The sequence below is a fragment of the Melanotaenia boesemani genome, chromosome 1, assembly GCF_017639745.1.
Source record: "Melanotaenia boesemani isolate fMelBoe1 chromosome 1, fMelBoe1.pri, whole genome shotgun sequence".
Classification (NCBI taxonomy): domain Eukaryota; kingdom Metazoa; phylum Chordata; class Actinopteri; order Atheriniformes; family Melanotaeniidae; genus Melanotaenia; species Melanotaenia boesemani.
This window is the reverse complement of record NC_055682.1, coordinates 32,539,230-32,559,409: the sequence shown is the minus strand read 5'-3', so window position 1 is coordinate 32,559,409 and position 20,180 is coordinate 32,539,230. Positions and strand designations below refer to the sequence as shown.

The following is a 20,180-nucleotide window of genomic DNA, read 5'->3' as shown; positions in this document are numbered from 1 at the left end:
TCAATTAAAAGCAGGCAAAGCAAGTCACATGGTGGTATGTCACTATGCTTATTGTAAAAGAGATATTTTCTTTCGTCCATTTTGTATCTGCTAACTTGGATGGCAAGGATGAGTTTTTAGATAGATTCCTAAACTTGGCTAATGCTAAACACTTATAGCATCAAAGGGATCTGTGGTATCAAACACATAATAGCTCTCAAAACTAAAGTCAACTGTTAAAAGCAACCAATAAAGAAATGTGTTTACAAAAACAAATCATAATTAAAATCAGTGATTTAAAATTTGAGCATTTTCATTTGTGTATTAGGAGAAATTCAACAACGTTAAAGTGAGCTGAACGCTGTCTGTCACAACTCCAAAACCAGCTCAGAAGTGAGCCAAACTACAATAAAATCCTCACTTCATCAGAGGCCTCATTGGCAATATAAATACCAACATATGTATATTTGCATGGATACCACAGTACATTAAAGATACATGATGGCAGGTGGCATTACCGCCTTATACAGTTTAAACAACCACGAACCAGACCATTGTATAATATCTAAAACAATAACCATTAACCGAGGGCCTCCCCAAAAGGAAAAAAAAAAATGTCCTAAAATCTTTTATAATCATTTATTCTTTATACAAGCCACAAAACATCTCTTTAAACTGGCAAATACTCATAAAGCCAATAACGCTTTTTTCTTTGTTTTTTGTTATGTGGTCATGACAGAAGCATAAGCAGCCTTTTTTCTTCTGTTTTTATTTATGTTTTTTTTTTCTTCTTCTTCTTTTGCTATTCTAGTGACTTGAAGCTGCTGTATCTTTAGCATGCTTTTACTGTATATATTGGTTGTGTATTGTGTATTGTTGTACACATTTTATGTATAATTATTATATATAGTCTTTGATAACGATAGCTACCAAATGGAAATGTGTATACTTAATGACAATGAAGAATTTCTGATTGTTACTGTAAGTGTCCAGTGTTAGTTTCAAATTAATAACCCTTAACCTGGCAAAGGCAGGTTGAAATTAATTTCGGCTTGTATAAAATTAAAGGTCTCATATTATACATTTTTTTCAACAATTTCATAAGGGTGTCAGAGGTCCTACAACATTGTTTTCAAAGTATATCACCCCAAATTCAGCCTTGATCCTTAATTTCAGCCATTTCAGCAGGGTTGCCAGTTCAATCACAGTCCCTCGAGTTCATGTCGAGGTGTCCCTGAGCAAGACACTGAACCCTAAATTGCTCCTGATGGGAGCACCTTGCATGGCAGCTTCCGCCATCAGTGTGTGAATGGGTGAATTTTATGTATACGTAAAGCACTATATAAGTACAGACCATTTACCATCTAAACCTTTAAATGTTCAGTTATTGCTCATGAGTGGTGTCTGTCCACACCCGCTCCACGTCCCTCTCTGGTAGAGGATCTGGCTTTTGCTGGCGCCTGTTCTGTGATTTTACAGGGGAGGCTCAGCTAGCCTGGGGAACAGGTCAATGGCAGTATCCACTACCAGGGGTAGTAGTTATTTCCCTTCATGAGGTCACAAAGGGAAAGATCTCAGACTCACCCATTTGAGCACATATTCACTAAGAAATGGAGCAAGCAAGTGAGAGGTGGCAGAATTTTCTCATTTTTGGACCATATATACAGGCTATGAGAACACATGACTGTAAGAAAACCTTTAGAAAGTGAATTTTGCAGATATGGCACCTTTAAACTTACTGGCATTTCTTATGAACACTATTCCATGATGTATGTGAAGGCGAAGACCTCATGGGCCTCTGTGAGTCTTGCTTTGTTTATTTGTGTTGATTGCTTTGATTTTGTGTTCCAGGTCTTGGTGTTGATGGCAGATTGGAGACAGCTAGCCTGGGTCTTCATATTCCATAAAAGGTCCGCCCTTTCTATGGTGGTCTATCTAACCCTTAGGGCCTTGCATTTTGTTTTGTTGTTTCTCATTTGGTTTAGAGTTATGTTGTTTCAGTTGGGTAATGAAATATATTTTCATGAAAATTTCCTCGCGTCTTCCCTTATTTGTTGTGGTCCCTGAGCCGACCATAAAAAATGTTAAACATCCATTGGCTTACCTTACCTTAGCATATATGGCGTTGTTTACAAACTACTGTCGAACAAAGTGCAGTTGAATGAGCGGAAAAAATGTAAACAAAGTGATGTGTAGAAGGAAGGTTATGGAGGTTATGTTTTCAGCAGCATACGCTTGTCTATTTGTTTACAGAGGCCAATTTTTTTCCCTCTTTTAATTTTTTTATATTTCAGAAGTAGATAAAGCTTCAGATTAGCATGTGGGATTACTTTGGGCTTGTTTTTCAAATAGAAAATGTCAAATGCTTACTAGCTTACAACATTTACTTATCAGCTAACATCTTATATTTTTTATCAGTTATTTAAGGGGGAAAACTTAGGAAAAAAAGCATCATATAATGTTAAAGTAACGAAATAGAGCACTGGATGTCAGATGATATTGATTAATGGATTGCACGTTGACAGCTCAATAACATTCTAGCATTAATGCAGCTCCAGTAGAGGACCCATACATTCAGTGCAGCGATGTCCAAAACGTTATAAAACACCACAACAGGCCATCTTCTAGTTGCAGCTCGGGATAAATACTGCCGCAGCATCTTGTCAAGGATGTCTATTCCTAACTTGGTCCTATTGTAGTAAGAGGAGCTGATCATTTCTCCCCCATCTGAGCCTTCCTCATTCATTTGTTGGAGCTTAGCCAAAGCTTATTCTGCATTCATTCTTCTGCTTTTATTAATTTTTTTCATTATATTTTTGGCTACCTTAATTTGTCTGTCCGTCTGTCTGTCTGCTAGGTAAGGCAAGGCAAGTCTATATGTACAGCACAAATCAATGACACGGTGATTCAAAATGCTTCACAGAAACATGGAAACATCAGAAAATAAGAAGCAAAATTAGATCATTAGATAAAAACAGTATTCAAACATGATCAAGTTTAAAAACTGAAGCTTAAAAGCAACAGATTTGGACTTTTAAATAAAAACTATTCAAATGTAGCAGAGAACAGGTGGGTCTTTAACCTTGATTTAAATAAACTGTTTCAGCTGATAGCAACATTACTCAAAAAGTTATGGACGGATTTTGATAAAATTTTCAATAAAGGTTTAAGTGATTACATTTTGAAGGTGATGTGGATCAGGAATCCAGGAATTTATTTTAAGGATTCTTTACTATTGGGTGATAGGGATAATTTTGCTATGTTGATATCTGGATCTGGTGATCCAGAAGGTTGAAAATATAGGGGGTGCTGGGAAGGCTGTTGGGCCTTTTGGGTTTTTCTCAGATGAGTGACCCTGTGGCTGGGCGGAGGTCTGCCCTCAGAGTGCTTCTAGTTACTAAATAGAAATAATTTAAATAATCATTTAAGATTAAATTATTTCAGTTTCTCTTGTAATTTGATTTATTTTTCCAAAATTAAGACTGACTAGTGTAAATTCTGATTAGCTGTTAACTAGTGGTAACCTACCAACCACATCGGCTCCTGATTTTAAAAAGGTTCATTCAGAGTTTGTTCAGTTAACTCTGCAGTTTGTCAAACTGTCATCATCTTACAGAGGTTGGATTCATTTTCCTTTACATTTACGTTTCATTACCAGTCTCAATTCTTAAAATTTTTAAAAATACAAATACTAGTTTGATCAAAGAACAGATTTCTTTGGGCTCACTGCTCTATGTTGGGGGAGGCCACTATTGTAGGGAAGTGCTATTATGATGAGGGGTGAACTGGTCGGTAGTAAGTGTCATAGAAAAGCTGAATTTATACTCGCACACACCTCTTCTAGACCTGACGTGCACCCGTGCTTGCAGCGTGGTTATGCGGAAGTACTCCCTTGTAATTGGTCAGTTTGTGACGTGTTCCCAGATTTCTGGAGCTTCTCACTGAATTTGTGCGGTAACCATAGAAAAGCCACTACAACATGTACTGTAGCTGTAGCTGTACTACCTTACCATACACAGATGCTGCGCGGGTATAAATCCAGCTTAACGTCTACATGAATGCACAGATGCAGGTTTTCCAAGCAGAACACTGAGTTATAACAAGATGAGTAATGTCATTCACTTTACCTGTTAGTGGTTTTAATGTTGTGGTTGATCAGCATACCATTCTGCAAGACACTTTAATCTGCCACAGTTTGCTATGTCTGGTTCATCTTGAAATTGACTAAATTATGATTCTTTAATAAATCTACCCAACTCCATTACCATTACAAAGAAAAAAAATGTTTTGTTAATTTATCCAAAATAAACTGAACAATTCTTTTACATAATTATTCAGGCCTTTCCCTTTGTTGTACAGAGCTTCAGTCATCTCAGGAATGAACCTACAAGCTTGGAAATATTCAAGTTTAGGTCAAAGATGCTTTACAGGCATGAGGTCCAAACCCTGGCTGGGTCACTTTGAAATTAAACTCAAAGTTTTTCCAAAGCCACTTTTTCTTTCTTGGTGGTACACTTCAAGTACTTTTTATATTAAAACATAAACCTGAGCACTTTCACTCAAGATTACTTTCTATTCTTTGCATCCATCTTTTTCGAGCATAAGCATAAATGAGGTGAAGCTCAGTGTCTGGTTTTCTTCTACACATGACTTGGAAATGAGGCTAAACAGCTGAAAACTAATTTTGTATGAACCATAATAATGGGCTCAACACACAAGAGGCGACTTCACTCGTTCTCCATTCTTTCCCTATGGAACTTGTGCGATGAGGCAAAAATCGCTCCTCTCCCCCAGACAGGCGATATTCTTGGATGTGAAATGTTGCGTTCACGTAGACGTGCACACAGGAACTTGCAATGCAATACAAGAAAATAGAAAAATGTTCAATTTTTGTCACTGTTGAATGGCACTACAACCAACCAGCGAGGGGCTTCATTTACTGACCAATGAGAGCAGGCTAGACAGCGCACTCTGCAAACACTTTCAACATGATGGAAAAGATTATTTTAGCTGTGTCTGACTTTCCCATACTTTACAATACTTCACACAAAGATTATAGAGATGTAAATCAAAGGGCAGTCAAATGGCGCCAGGGTGAATTTGTCCGAACGTAGGTCCTGGATTAGGGCTGGGCAATATATCGAGATTTATAGATATATCAAGACTTTATCAGACGCAATATAGAAGGAGGGAATATCGTTTATATCGAGATCTTTTTTTGAATTAAATGAATCTTTTCTTTTGCATTTTTGCTATGGTCATTGAAAAGTATTTTTAATTTATTTTGTTTTAGGAGCATTATTTTAATTTAATATAAACATACTTTAATTTCAGTCAGCTGTTTTAATGCACATGCACTGCTGAGCCTTCACAAAAGTATATTTAGCATATATATTTAGCGTATATCGTGACTCAGGTAAAAAATAACGAGATATAAGTTTTGGTTCACATCGCCCAGCCCTATCTTGGATTTATCTGGATCAGCCTTGATGATATTCACCATGCTGTTTCCTTGTTTGTAACATAGGATGAACCGAGGGTTGACTTTTTCTTTTGTACGATAGAGTCAACAGCAAGATTTCTGTTAATTTGAGCAAAATCTTCTGAGTCCTCATCATTTATGTCTTGTCTGTCACAGACTGCCTTGAAAATGTCAAATTTCTCTCCAATATCATAACCAATCAAATTTCTTGGAGAGCTCAATACGCTGCACTGCCACCATCGCTGCGGTTTGCCGCGTGCTGTGTGTTCAGTTTCACCAGGGTGGCGATGGGTTTCGCCTGTCGCTGTCGTTGGTCGCCTTCCGTGTGTCGAGCCCATAAGAGTGTGAAATTGTACTCAGGAAATGTGCCACTGGAACACTGGAGTCTCAACTTCCTGTCTGGCTTGACAGTGGTGGCAAAGAGGTGAAAGAAAAAAGGAAAAGCTGAGAGAAGGGTACCTACGAAAGGATACATTTAACGAACGGTTTGCCTGTAAAAATGACCCTAATGCTAACGTCAGTGTTAATAATGCAATGTTAGCGACAGTAACGTTTAACGATACAAAGCTTTGTCTTCGTGTGTTGCTTCAGATGATGTAGCATTTGCGTTTAAAAGGTAGTTTTCTGTAATGCGTCATTCTTGACTGCATTTTCAATTTTTTCCTCCGACCACCATACTTGGACACACCTGGCCCCCTCAACGAGACCCACTACCCTCACTAGAAGCTCAAGTTAATGTATGTTTTTTATACAGTACCAAGTCACAACAGAAGTAATATCAGGTTCCTTATCCTCTAGAAAAGGTTTATACTTTGTCTTTTGATTAAAAAACTAAACAGTCTGATATTATTTATCCAATTTACATGACAGCATGCCATAGCTGCTCTCTCGGTCCACACACAGACACATGCACGCTAACACAAAGGGGATCACACTTCCGTTACTGAACATAGCGCACGTCTGAAAACACATCAACCAGCAGTGACGTGCAGTGAAGTTTATGGTTGGTGAGGCACTGATTTACAATTGTAAAAACTGAAAAGAGCATCTTATTTCAATATTCATTCAACAGCATGCAACTGGTAATGCTTCATATCCTATCAGCATTCCTCTTTCAATTACACTCACACACCCACTGTTACTAACTCTTCAGTGAGAAAAGTAGCTACTTGCTGTCCTAAAAGTCGCTAGAAATCGCTAAATGACATCTAATGTGCATAATAGCCTGGTACATGGAGGCTGCTGTGGAGAGGAATGTCATGGGAAAGGCAAAAATGGACGAAAAGACAAGCTAAAAATGTTTAAAAAGGCAAAATTAATAAAAATAAAACAAATTCTTTCGTTAATATTTTCTTTTATTCTAGTTTAATTTTATTAAGTGTAGGATGTTTTCTAATTAGGAGGCTGCAACATTTCACAACGCTTGTTTTCCTCCACACTCTTCATTAATACTGTAGACATTAATATCTGATGGTAAGCCAGCGCAAAATCATCCTGCATCAGCTTTGAACGTTTCATTTTCAGCCTGGTCATGAAACAGGTGATCATCACCTGCTCTGAATGCAGCTACTGCTGCTGCCAGAAGCCTCTTCTGATTGCTTTTGGACAGGAGAGGGGCCTGAGCAGCAGCACTCACTCCTCATTAAGAAGAATAAACTACTTTAATATGTCAGTCTACAAAAGTCTCCAATACTGAAAAAGTCGCTAGATTTGTCGCTAGTTGCTTTAAAAGAAAAAAAAAAAAAAAAAAGGTTGCTAAGTTGGCAACACTTACACACCGTGTTGGTGTGTGAGTGCGCCCCCTTGAGGTGAGGCGGAGTACTGTTTGCCTCACCTGCTGACTTTTCTCTGCACTTTATTGTACGATAAACGGGAATATTTCTCTCATAAATGCGTTAAATACATTACACAGACTGTAGAGAGTCATAGTGTATAACAAATATTTCTGTAAAGTCCATATTGGCGATATGCTGAGGAACAGAAAACGGCACGTGTCATGCAACCCAGTTTGTATTGGATGGCACAGTCAGAGCTGAGGCATAGCTCGCCCGTGCCTCCACCAAGGTTTCTGCACTGAATTTGATCAGGAAATATTTAAATTTGGCAATTTCTACTTAATAAACTGTCAAAAACATGTTAGAGTCATAATGAAAATGCATTTTTAACATAGGTCAGTGGAAAATATTCATATTTATTGTATGTTTTTTTTTCTTTATCATGACAGGTGAGGCACCGCCTCCCCTGACTGCACGTCACTGTCAACCAGCTATGTTTGGAGTATTTCTCCTGCTCTGGCATAATGCTGAGAACATCATGGCCATCACAGGAACGCAGACATCTGAACAAGCAATTTACCGCCATTGTAGGAATTTCTGAGTCGTATTAAATATTAAATAGATTAAATAGTTTTAACTTAGTGTTAAATAGATCCAGCATTCTTTGTAGGTTTTATTAAAGTCACCACCATATCTGAGATCTAAACTTTAGGAATATTTATAGTGAATCCACTGAATGAAACGGTCTTCATCAGGACATTTTAAAAGTTTAACTGTTTTTTTTTTTTTGTTGTTGTTGTTTGTTTTTTTTGTTTTTTGTTTTTGTTTTTTTTAATTGCTGCCTTTCAGTCATTGAAGGAAAACTGGTCTGCGATTAAGTTTGGAAATGCGACATGACTTCTCAGCTGAGACTAGTTGTCACATGATGTTTACAGTATATAAAGCTATTTAAATAAAGGTATTTAGTTATAATCACGTATCATATTCCCACTGTGATGGTGTTACAGGCAGGTTACCTGTTACAGCTGCAGAGTTAATTAATACATAATTCAAAAGAGCTGATTTTTGAGATTTAAACCCTGTTCTTTAAGCCTGTATCTAAGTTACACATGTGAAGCTAAAGATTCAAAATAGACTAATTGTTATTTGTTGATAGATGGATGTGGGTCAGTGTTGTCGACGTCCGACTGCCAACTTTTCATACAACAGAGACTTGGAGCTCGTAATTTTTTTTCAAGGGTCACTGAAATTTTTCTGAATTAATAATATAATATTTAATCAGCAGTGACAGGATACAATGGGTCAAAAGCCAAGACACGTGTGGTCACAATATCTAGTTTAATTTTAATAAATGCAGTTTAATGTGCAGCTTATAACGTTAATATGCCTGTGGGTCAGTCAGATTGCAGTATGGGTCATTTGGTTTATATACCCATCAAAACTCTGTAAACCGTAATGTTCTTTAAACAAGTTTCTTCACTTTTATCAATCACCTCATCATGAGGTTGTGTGTTTTTGATGCTGTATGTTTATTATGCTGTGTGTGTTAGATATAAAAGTGGAATAAAATAGGTTTGGCAGTTAAATCAGAAATAATGCCCACACATGTGTGAGAGCTATTTCTAACTCAGAGGTAATGGTGGAACAACATACTGTAAAACGCTGTTATTTTTAGTCTAAATGAAAATAAACAGGTTAAATGAATAAAAACAGGTAAAAAATAAGAGTAAATAATAAGAAGTTCCTTAAAATATGCAAAATTATTAGTAAGCAGCAGGAAAAGTGTGTTTTTATGTGACTGCTGACCACTATCAACTATCTAATCTGCAACTATGATGGTACAGCCTAATTAATTGCCCTAATAGGAACATAGCAATGTTAAAAAAAGTACCACTACCAAGTGCCCAGCTTATTACCGCAACAAACTTTGACTCTGACAAGTTTGAAGATTAAATTAGTTGCTTTGAAAGGTGTTTCAACAATCTGGCCAGCATTTGGCATTGCTTCATATTTCTGTTTTTTAATTAGTGTTTTTCAGATAGATACTCAGTGACTTAATTATTGGATCTATCACTCCTCCGATGCTGGAACGTACCACAGTCTAGGATGGCAGGATTATGGAAACTTACCACTGAAGGCTACCAACACAAGTGCTTTAAGAAACGACCATATTTGAGGAGAAAATAAGATTAGCTTGGATTATAACACTTTGCATTAGGCAGTGCTGGTAGGTTGTAGTGATTATTGTTATAGTACTATAAGTAGAGGGGAAAGGAGTGCTGAGATCAAAGTCAGACAAAGTTCTGATTAGTTACACCTATAGATTATTACCACAAATTAGTCCTGCTCCGATTGTCCTTTAAACTATAAGGAAGAATAAAATCTGTGAAACCCAGAGTTCCCTGTTTAGAACTTGGGAAGTTGATATTGTCAACAGCAGACAACAACGAAGCAGAAGGAGCCGTATTAAAAAGAAAAAAAATTATGAAGTTACCTCGGTCCCTGATGGCGGTGAATCCACTTTACGTTTTTTTCGGGGTCCAATGGCAGCTAGTGCTGTGAGGTTGGCATCTCGCTGCCTCATCTGAGCCAGCTCCTGTTGTTGCATCTGATGAAAACGGAGCACAAATATCAGAAAAAATGCTTAGGTCCTGCATCACACCTGATGTTGTGATGCGGCAGAATCATATATGCCTGCATAGATTTTTGAGTACAGTATATAAATATTCAAAAATGATCCCAACGCCAGGTTAAACATTCAAATAAATCAATCTTTACTAAAGTTACTGCTCAGAGATATCCATAATTTACAAATCTGAATTTACAAATTTAATTCATTTACAGTTAATCAAATGTACTGCTTTGACTTTTTTTTTTTGCATGTTCATTAAATAATGGGGCACACTGGCAGTAATCTTTCGACCTATATAGACTGGGTCAATAGTTTATAGCTGCAATGGCAACCAAAACTGACAAACACAATGTTCAAATAAAAAGAAGCTCCTGCTGTTGTCCTTCCTTGTACTGTTTAAGCATAATACTCTCCTAAGCAGAACAAAATGGAAGACCACAGTCAGCAGAGTTCATCTCAAAGATAGAGTGTGTGTCACATGGTCTTGTAGTTTTTGCAGTTCACAATGTTTAAGTTGTAGTTATATTTTCTTTTTTAGACTTCTTCTGTTTTTGGAGGAAGGCACAGCCCAAGGTAATGTCATGTGTAGCTGCAGGGCTGAGGGGGAACCCAGCGATGCTGGGAGCTGCCCTTTCTATTGGGTGGAGATGTTAGGGCCTGAGGCCACAGCACAGAGGGTGCCATAACTCCCTGACACATGCAAACACAATGAGCGCACACACATATACACACACACGTGCCTATCAATCCTGGCCACAGCACAGGGAATGCCTACCCACCAGCTTGCCTGCGTGCCTGCCTGCTGGGGGAGAGAGGCCTAGGTTGGAGCGAACAGGGACAATCAATGCGCGCCTTGATGTCTTTCATGTTCTTTTATGTTATCTCTCAGCATGTGTTCGCTGGGCGCTGGTGTTTGTGTGAGGCATGTATGTTGTCTGATCAGTGGAAAATTTCATGTTACTTTCAGATGGCGCTCAGTAAAAGGTTGCTTTGGTGTACAAAGTCTGATCTAAAATGTGCATGCAGTTGACTCTGATTTTTCCCTAAAACCCCGCTGGCAAGGCATGCCCTTTAGGGTGTTGCCACTTCACATTTAGCATGGTGGAACTGTTGAAAGATTCAAACACGCTGACAAAGTAGGAGGAATAATAGTAGCTGAATACATAAACTGCATTTACTTATCCTTTTTGGAATGGACAGTGATCGAAATATGGATGTAGGCATAATTTAAGAAATAGAGATATGGTTAATTATGTGAATTTGTGTTTTGTTTTGATTTGTCAGACTATTAATACTATACAAATGTATGCAAAAGTAAAATTAAACTAGCGATTGTAGGGATAATCACTGCCCCTGTCCACATGAAGAACGTTACATTAAAGTTATCAGTGCTGACCTTATCAGGCTTTGCCACAAACAACTCACAAATCTCTCCAGGCCTGACCTTAAAGAATCCCCCACAAAGCGAGCAATGGCAGAGCAGCAGAACAGGAGAGGAGAGGAAAGAGGTTCGCTATCTCTCTGATGGCACCAGGATGCCGACATCTCTGGCTGGCAGTTGGCACCAGGCATGGGCTCCCAACGCCCACAGCAACTGCCTGCATTTTCAGATTTATGACTGTATGATAAACGAAGACTTCATTTTACCATCTGCAAGCCTCCAGTCTGTGTTTCCCGTCATAGTGAAGCGGTCGCCATGACAATGGGAGACTGATTTCTGATCTCAATCTGGTGCCACGACACAGACTCGTCTTTCCTTTGAACTATGCTTTTCTATCCAGAGTCAATAGTGATTTAGTGTGTACACAGTTATCTTTGTGCCTGGTCGTGTCGCATAGTTTTTTTTCATGGGAGTTTACCTTTCAATGCAAAGAAATTGTGGGAGAGAATATTCAAAGTTTTCATCAGAATGATTTAACCAATGCAGCTCAGTGTCAAGTGTGTGATTACCTACTGTTGCATTTATGAAATTTCTTGCTTGGAGTGACCATAGTTGATGCACAAAGATAAGAAGACTTAATTGAAACATACTATTATTTGCCTAACCTGGTATTAACTGTCTATCTAAAATGTTTTTCAATTGACTAGAGGACTCCAAGATGTCCTGGAACATCATTCACTTCATTTATGTTCCCCTGTTTAGTTTTGAATGGCACTTCATACTGACTGTTGTTGTGATGTCATCTGTACTATATTTTCATTGGTGCTGTCTCTGAGTAAAGTAAAGCTACCAGAGCACTGTATGATTTATTTAGCAAGCCTTCATTTTCTGATATAACAGTCTTTTCGAACATCCTAGAAGTGGACAGTGTGCTGCAAGCTTTCCTGTACAGAGAACTTTATTAACTGTAACTCCAAATCGTTTTCCTCATCATTAGGATTTAGCTATATATTATGTTTACTGACTTTACTTTACTAAGATGTCTGTAAAATGTAATGTAGAAACAGCATTGGTTCACTCCTTGATGCCTTTTTTAATCTTGAAAAACTTATCGGTCAGTATTATATGGCTCAACAAACCAGAAAATTTGTTCCCTTCAAATGATGAAGTACAAGGACTGAATTGAAAAGGAGTAAAAAAAATGTCCAAAGAAAAGCTTTGAAAGACCTGGAGGAGACCTGGAGAAGTGCTGCCCAAAACCATATTGAAAGGTAATAAGAAGGTCTAGCTCTTTGGAAGCAGAATATTAAGAATTAAGAGATGGGTCATTTCTTTTACGCTCCTGTAAGACCTCCTTCCTCATTACTGAGATGAGCTGGGTGTGTCCGTGTTGGTAGGTTCTCACCTGCAGAAACCTTTCTGCTGGTAGATGATTAACGTTGATTTTCCCTTAGTAGTAAATCTCAAAAGCAGGGAACGGGGAAAATTATTAATAAAGGTCAAGGGATGTGGAATAGAGAATCAATCTGTGGCTTTGTTAGAAAGAGGATTTAGTGTGTGCGCACATAGTACAGCGTAGCTGACAATTTCATGTAAGCAGGATAAACAAATACAAATATTTACTTTTTTGGGAAAAAAAAAACTTGTTGCTGTTGGAAAAATCTCTCCAACAGATAATAAACAGACACAAATCTCTCTAACATCTTGTTAGGTTTGCATCAGCTGGTAACAATATCAGCAAATAATTAAAACAGTAAAAAATGTCAAGTGTTATCTAGTGATGAATCTTAATACATAAAACTGAAATATTCTGTCTTTGTCGTGGAGTTACTGTATATCATGCAGAAAATTCCTCAAAATTATGTTAAATAAGAATTAGACCTGCAACGAGATTTTGTTAAAGATGTTAAAATGTATTTTAAAAAAGAAAAAAATGGTAAAGCACACATTTAAATTGAAATATGTATCTATAATGTGTAAAAATCCATCATAAATCCATCATGGATCATCTTCGTTGTCTTGCTATTGGTTTTTTAAGTCACCTGTTTCCATCATCTTGATTTATTTACATTTCTAACTTCGAGGTCTGTGCCCATAATAAATCTGTAAAGTGTCTTTCAAGAGCAAAACAAGAAATAACAAGAAAGTGCAGTATGTTCCCTTATGATGCAAAAATGCCCAAAGTGTGGCAATAACCTCAGAGCATTCTGATATGCTTGGAGTGGAGAGGAGGAGGAGGAGGAGGAGCTGAAGGAGTCATGATGGCCAACCTGCCGTTCTCCATCTCTGCTGTTTTTAACAAAGGCTTTTCTCTCCACTCCCCCTTGCTTATGGCCTGGGGGGCTGCTTGTGGCCCTCCAGACGCTTACAGACAGATGTCCTTGATGAAGCAGAACATGCTCGGCTTGACGTCACAGGCAGCTTTGGGGCTGTGAAGGAAGTTAAAAGGGTCTCTGTCCTGCAAAGACCATGTATGTAGCAGACTATAGGTTTTTAATTGATCTGTCTCGTACCCTTCCTGTGAACAGTTCTGGACAAAGATGACACAAGAGGGTGCTTCCAAATATACAGATATGGCAAATGCTTTTATTCAAAGTGCATACATTTTAAATACTATTCATAAGAAATATTTATGTTTCCATCATTTACACTGCTACTGTCACCAATATGAGTGTGTCCACTGTCAATAAAGAAGTAAAACTGTTTAAATGATTTTAAGTACATTGCACTAAACTGTCAACTGACTGCTGACATCTGCTTGTGTCAGGCAGTTTCTGTCTAATACATTAAGATTAAGTACCTGATAGCAGACTTGTAAAGTTGCAGTGAATCTTATCCATTTTCCTTTAGAATCAACATTTAAATCGTAATCATACGCCAAAGATAAACATTGTCTACAGACCCATTACTTTTCAAAATGATGAGTTAAAGGTCATAACAGACATTCCTGCAAAATAGTGTGTTATGAATGTATTAAAATACCTCTACCAGACCATTTTGTCTCCTGCTTTTCTTAACAACACAGCCTCGGTTAAGTATGACTGTATCTAACATTTGTTTGAAAACCAGCTAACTCTGCAGCTTTGGACTGCAAAAACAGCTACATGGTGTTAAATTAAACACCAGTAATAACAGCATTATGTGTCTTAAGTATTGGACAAGTATTGGGAGATAAAAGTGGCATTATGTGAGAGAAAAAAAAGGAGTGGCTTGAGGCACAGTCAGGAACCTAAAAACTGTCTGCCGGGGCTCTACTAGCACTTAGGTCCAGTACCACAAATATCCACGTGCCACTAATTCCACATAAAACCGCATCAATGTCAGATGGCAGTCACAGTGATTTTTGTTATGCTGCTGTATGTGGTGACCTGATAACTAACAGGGTAAGTTAGATACTGTCGGGACCATCACCACTCAGTCTCCATGTCTGCTATTAAAAAGATGAATAGTAAATAAAAGTAACTCCAACAGAAATGTGGCTTGTTTCCATTAAATTTTGCTGATGCTATAGATTACAAGAATCCTTAGAAAATAATATTTATGCATTAGTCATTTACTTGGTTTAGTCATGCTGCCCTTTACTGTTATAACTTCTCAATTAGCTCTAAACAATTCCTGCAGAGCAAATAACAATCCCAAGCACTATATATATTTTTTTCTTCTACAAGCATGAATGCCAAAATTGAGTTAGTATTTTTAAAACTCCAGTACTGAATTAGTGTATTTCTGTATGTCCCTTTGTTGGACGGAGTGTGTTGACATGCTATGTATGTGTTTTATGTACGTCTGTAATCCATGCATCTCATTCACCTGACACCCACATGGCCGACATTACGTGAACATCTGTGAGCTGCATCTTGAGGCATTTCTTCATGTGAAGTGCCTGGCAGTTAATTTGCTGCAGGGAGAGGGGGGCCATTTGCAGTAACCAATCAGATTTCCCTTCTCCATCTGCACTGGTATGCTACAAAAGGACGAGTTGAGCCCCGACCTGCTAACACAGGCAATTCTCTGTTTTACAGCTGGACAGACACATGTATGACTTCATCACTCAAACTCTATTATTATGCATGGTAGTGTTCCTGAAAATAATGTTGATGTGGTGAGTCTGAGTTCATGTAAAGCTCCACTGTATTACACAGTGGAAACAGATGCATAGATCTGGAACACTATGTTGTTTTCATGCCACATTTTACTGTTAATATTAACACTGATCAGATGCAGCACTTACAACAACTGGTCTGTACTGCTGCACTGACACAAATATTTTTGAATACATATTCTATGCATCACGCTACAGAGAAAAAAAAAAAGCTTTACAACTCAGTTGCATCGTTTAGTTTTAGCACATAAATTATATTAAACATCGTGGTGAGTCTGTCTGTGATTATATTATTTTACCTATGGAGATTAATTCAAACTAAATGCATGAGCTAACAGTCCTGGCACAGCCTGTTCCATTTCCTCTGAAGCTGAGAATGTCAAAAGTGCTTCCAGGGCCCAGGACCAATTATTTAGAGCCCTCAGTCGTCCCTGGAGCTGAGGTCATTATGTGAGTGTCACTATCATGACCCTGCGGTTTTTCTTCATCTGCAACTTATTTGCAGGAATTTAACAGTATAAAAGGACACTGAGTGAAATATATAATAAACTAAATGTGTCTAACAGAGTTGATGGCTTTACTTGGCAGTAAGTGTAATCTCTATAAATAATAACACACAGTTTTTTTGCCATGGAATGGAAGAATTTAATGACGGAGTCAGAATGAGCAGATTCTGATGGTGTTACACCGGAGCGGCAGGAGAAGAGTGGTGATCATTAAAAATACTGCTTATCTAAGGGAAAATTTCCTACTTTAAATGTTCTCGCTTTGTCTCATTCTATGCTTCGTCTAGCAGTCTTCTCTCTCTGTCTCACTTTTTTTTTAACATTTAGATTCGCTGCTCGTCACCTTCTATTGATCACACCTAATTTGCATCCAGTAAAAGATGAGAACTCAGATATTCTCACTCCGAGAGAGGACGCTCTCAATGATTTATTCATTTCCAAATCAAAAAAAAAAAAAAAAAAAAAAAAGAAGAAGAAGTGAAAGGAAGGTAGATGAGAAGGGGGAATCTTCACAGGCAGCAGGCGACTAGCGGGCTCTGAGGCTGGGCTCTTCTTCCCCACACCGCCCCCAGGCACATGGTGTGCAAGTCCTCCTAATTAACAAGGTGAATCATGCTGCCGCTCTCTAATTAGCCAACATGACAATCTAATGGAAACATGCAGGCCGAGCTGGCACACTTTGCATCACCTCACAAAGGCCCCCGCCACTGTCCTTCCCACAAGAATTCCACAAAAATGACACCTTCAAATTCAAATGCAAAAGCAGAGAAAAGGTGGAGCACTGTGGTTCAGAGGAGTGTATTTTTGAGCAAGGTCAGAAGGGGCAAGTTACCTGACGAGGACAACAGATTCTTCTCTCTTCTTTATACCTCTACATGCAAAGTTTGCTTCCTAATTGAAACATATCCTGCCTCCTGCCTCCCTCGCATTTATATCCCAGGCACAGGAGGCTGGCACCTCGCCACCAGCATAGCTCAGCACACCCAATTCCCCTGTCGCTCGAGTCCCAAGGAGTTCTCCAGTGCACAAAGAGAAAAGTTAACCTACAGGCTTGTACAGCAAGTAGACGAGTCGCTATCTCCCTCTGAGGCAAAAAAAAAAAGATCTTTTTTTTGTTGTTTTCCTTCTCATTACAGCACTTTGTAATATTCGAAAACACACAGGAACACCAAAGGTACTTTTAAAGCCTGCTTCTTTTTTCATGTAATATGTCTTGAGGTTAAGAAAAAAACTGAAGTTAAGACTTCAGACAACAAAGCAACAAATAAAAATAGGGTTACACAGTACTGTGTAGTAGTCTGCGTATCTTGAGGACCTACAAAGCAAACTTTTCTTATATGATAATTAACATCAACATCAACCTTTCATGATTTTCTGAAAACATAACTAAAATCCAGTTGAATTTATATTAAATAAAAAACTGCAATTAAATAAATCTATCATAAAATTTGCCATAAAAAAAGCATAAGCTCATCTGTCTTGTGAGTTGCTGCAACTCCAGTGAAATGAATGCATTGTGTGTTTGTGAGGCCAGAAGACAAGAACATAACAACTATGAATTGGGACACACAGAACAGCAGGAATTCTCTTTGAAAGTCAGCGCAGAGAGGGAGAGAACGTGGAGGATGGTAGTAGGCTTTTGCCCTCGAGCCTACCTAACGGGGGAAAGGCGCCTTTTTTTGATAAGAGCAGTTTGTGGAGAGCCAGAGGATGAGAGCCTATGAACTCACAGATACAACCGTCCTAATAAGAACTACGGGGCTGCTACATTGTCCTTTGACACACAACAGTCTCTCCTCTCTGGAGAAGTGTGAGGCTTTGGCTCATGGGATTTTCAAAATGGGTGAATTTTGGTCTCTCTGTGACCTGCTCACCTGTGGAGGATGCCAGGCCAATAAAGACATGTATGTTTGAGTTAAAGCCTGGTTGTATATTTGCTCAGCCTGCATGCTGGCTGAATAAATATACAATGTTCATTATTGTGTGGGCAATGAGGCAGAGCATGCTCAATTAAAAAAAAATAAGGGGGGGCTTGCATATGTCACATGAATATCAGTCTAATTGAATTCTTAGATTCTAACATATATGTTTACACAGTGAGGGAGGACAAATCGCTGCAAGGTTTTAATTGGAACAATTCAAGGTTAAAAGTTGAGGTAGGGCAGAATTAATTTGGTAGAGGTTCAAGAGATTTCAAGCATTGCTGCCATGTCAAACAGGAAAAAAAAGCCTCTCAATGCCTGAAGAAGAAAAAATATTTGAGGAAAATTATTCAAACTTTGAGATTCCCTTTGGAGAGCTCTCAGTTTCACACAAATCTTCTGGAAACACTTTAAGCTAGAAGAAGAGTGTTGCTGCAAGGGCATGGTAATGTGGAGGGATGGAAAGGGAAGAAGAGTAGAGGAGAGGACCGTGTACTCCCTCATGCTCCCTCCCACATCATCTAAAAGTCTGCCAGTGTTTCAACCATCATTGGGCAGTGCTAACCATTTTTTTAACCTTTGCTTTTCCGGGGAAGCTTGACTGAACTTTGCTTTTTGACAACACCCTAATCTGATAAACACAGCTGCACCCCTCCCATTCAGTTTGTAAGGTACATATTGAATGGGGATGCAAAGTCTTGCACCTCTGAGTTGAGTGTAGTCACAGAGCCACAGGTGTGTTTGGAAGGACATGCCAAGATATTGAGGCGAGTGGCTAAGCCAGGGTGTCTGATCTCCGTGTGAAAAGGGTGACAGTTACATTAACACTACAGAGCTGCTGAGAATCTAGGTGCAAGTCACTTCCTTGCCGTTACTCTCCTCATGTGCATATGCAGTCCTGCAATATTGTTGCCTTTACATCAAATTGGGTTATAAAGAGTCCTAAAAGAGCCCCATCGTGACTCAAAGATTAAGGTGCTGGCCAAGGGCCCAATGAACTTCGATGGATCTTGTCTAGCCAAGGGCAGCTGATGCATGCGACTCCCCATCACTCTATCCACTTCTTTCTTGCTCACTACTGTCAGCTATCTGATAGAGGCATAGAATGCTTAAAATCAACGAAGTTTAACTCTTTATCCTATTTTTCTTTGGATAAGTTCACAGAGAAAAATTTCTTTACATGACAGCAATCTGCTAAAACACTGTGGTTAGTCAGGATGTGTGGCAATGATTATTAACTTCCCCAAAGTGACCAATGGAAACGGCCGTTGCACCACAGACCTGTGAGCTGGACAGCAGAAGAATCATTTGCATCCTGAAGTTTGTATTTATGCAACTATTATTGTAAATTCTGCCACTTGAAAGACCGCTCTGTGACAAATAGCCCATGAGTTGCGTCATACTGTGGAAATGTCAGTGTTCTTGCTATGAGATTGTTTGCTTTCGGAGCTGAACAGAATCTAACAGGTGCTTTTGGCCTGATTTTGGCCATCTGTAGAAGCCAATTTGTCTTTCCCCTCTTCCCTCATCCCTCTTCTTCTGTCCTCTCTCCATTCCCCCTCTCCAGTTCACTCTCTTCCTGTGTCCAGTTGCGCCTGCAGACGCGGCTGCAATGATGAATCTGTGGCTGCAGTTTGTCTGTGTGTCTGACACTGTGATGTATCTCCACTGGCCTTAACTCCCTCTCTATCTCTCAACCAAACCCCCCCAACCCAACAGACTTCTTTTCTCTCCAGCTCTCTGTCTATGTCCCTCTCTCTTTCTTTCGCTCTCAGTGCTTAGGCGCAGCCTGCCTCCCCCCGCCTCAGTGATGGAAAAGACAGAACACAGAGACCCACCAACAACAATAACAAACAGGAACTGAGCTCCACGATTTGCCCATTGATTTTCACTGGAGGCATTTCTGAAATAGCCCATCTGACCTTTTGGCCAAATGGTGGTGAATGGAGGAAACAGACCGCTTTCTCTCACGCAAAACCTCTGCAGCAATGATGTGACCAGTCTACGCTGCTGGTGACAGAGTTGTGTTTTAGCGTTCCGCTAAAATTTACAAACACACTTGGAGGCATGGCTGCATCAGTATGCAAAATTAAAATCCTACAGCTCTGCAGGACCCATCTGAACCCAACTATATTTTTCACAATATCTGAAAGAAACTATTAACCCGAGAACTGAAATGATGATTTCGGGTTAAGTTCTAAAGCTTGGTCCAAAAGAACTGTTTGGATTTTTAGCTCCTATTTACAGCAAATGTGGAAACAAAGAATGTAAGAACAAAATATCAGACTGAATTATTCAAAATGGAAAGGGTTAATTTCCTATGGAGCATTGATTCGTTGAAACAATGTTGCATCGATCTGCTTATTAGTTACTAAAATAGGATTTGGCCTAATGGTAGCAC

At 38.8% G+C, this 20,180-nt stretch overlaps 1 protein-coding gene across 6 annotated transcripts in view; it reads right to left on the bottom strand.

Moving 5' to 3' along the window:
• LOC121643525 (transcription initiation factor TFIID subunit 4-like) overlaps positions 1 to 20,180 on the bottom strand; it is a 98,727-nt gene that overhangs the window by 21,266 nt on the left and 57,281 nt on the right. For all 6 annotated transcript variants that reach the window (XM_041990990.1, XM_041990995.1, XM_041991013.1 and 3 more), the window contains one exon: positions 9,731 to 9,844. In XM_041990990.1, coding sequence (XP_041846924.1) covers positions 9,731 to 9,844 — 114 coding nt within the window. The remainder of the gene's footprint in view (positions 1 to 9,730; positions 9,845 to 20,180) is intronic.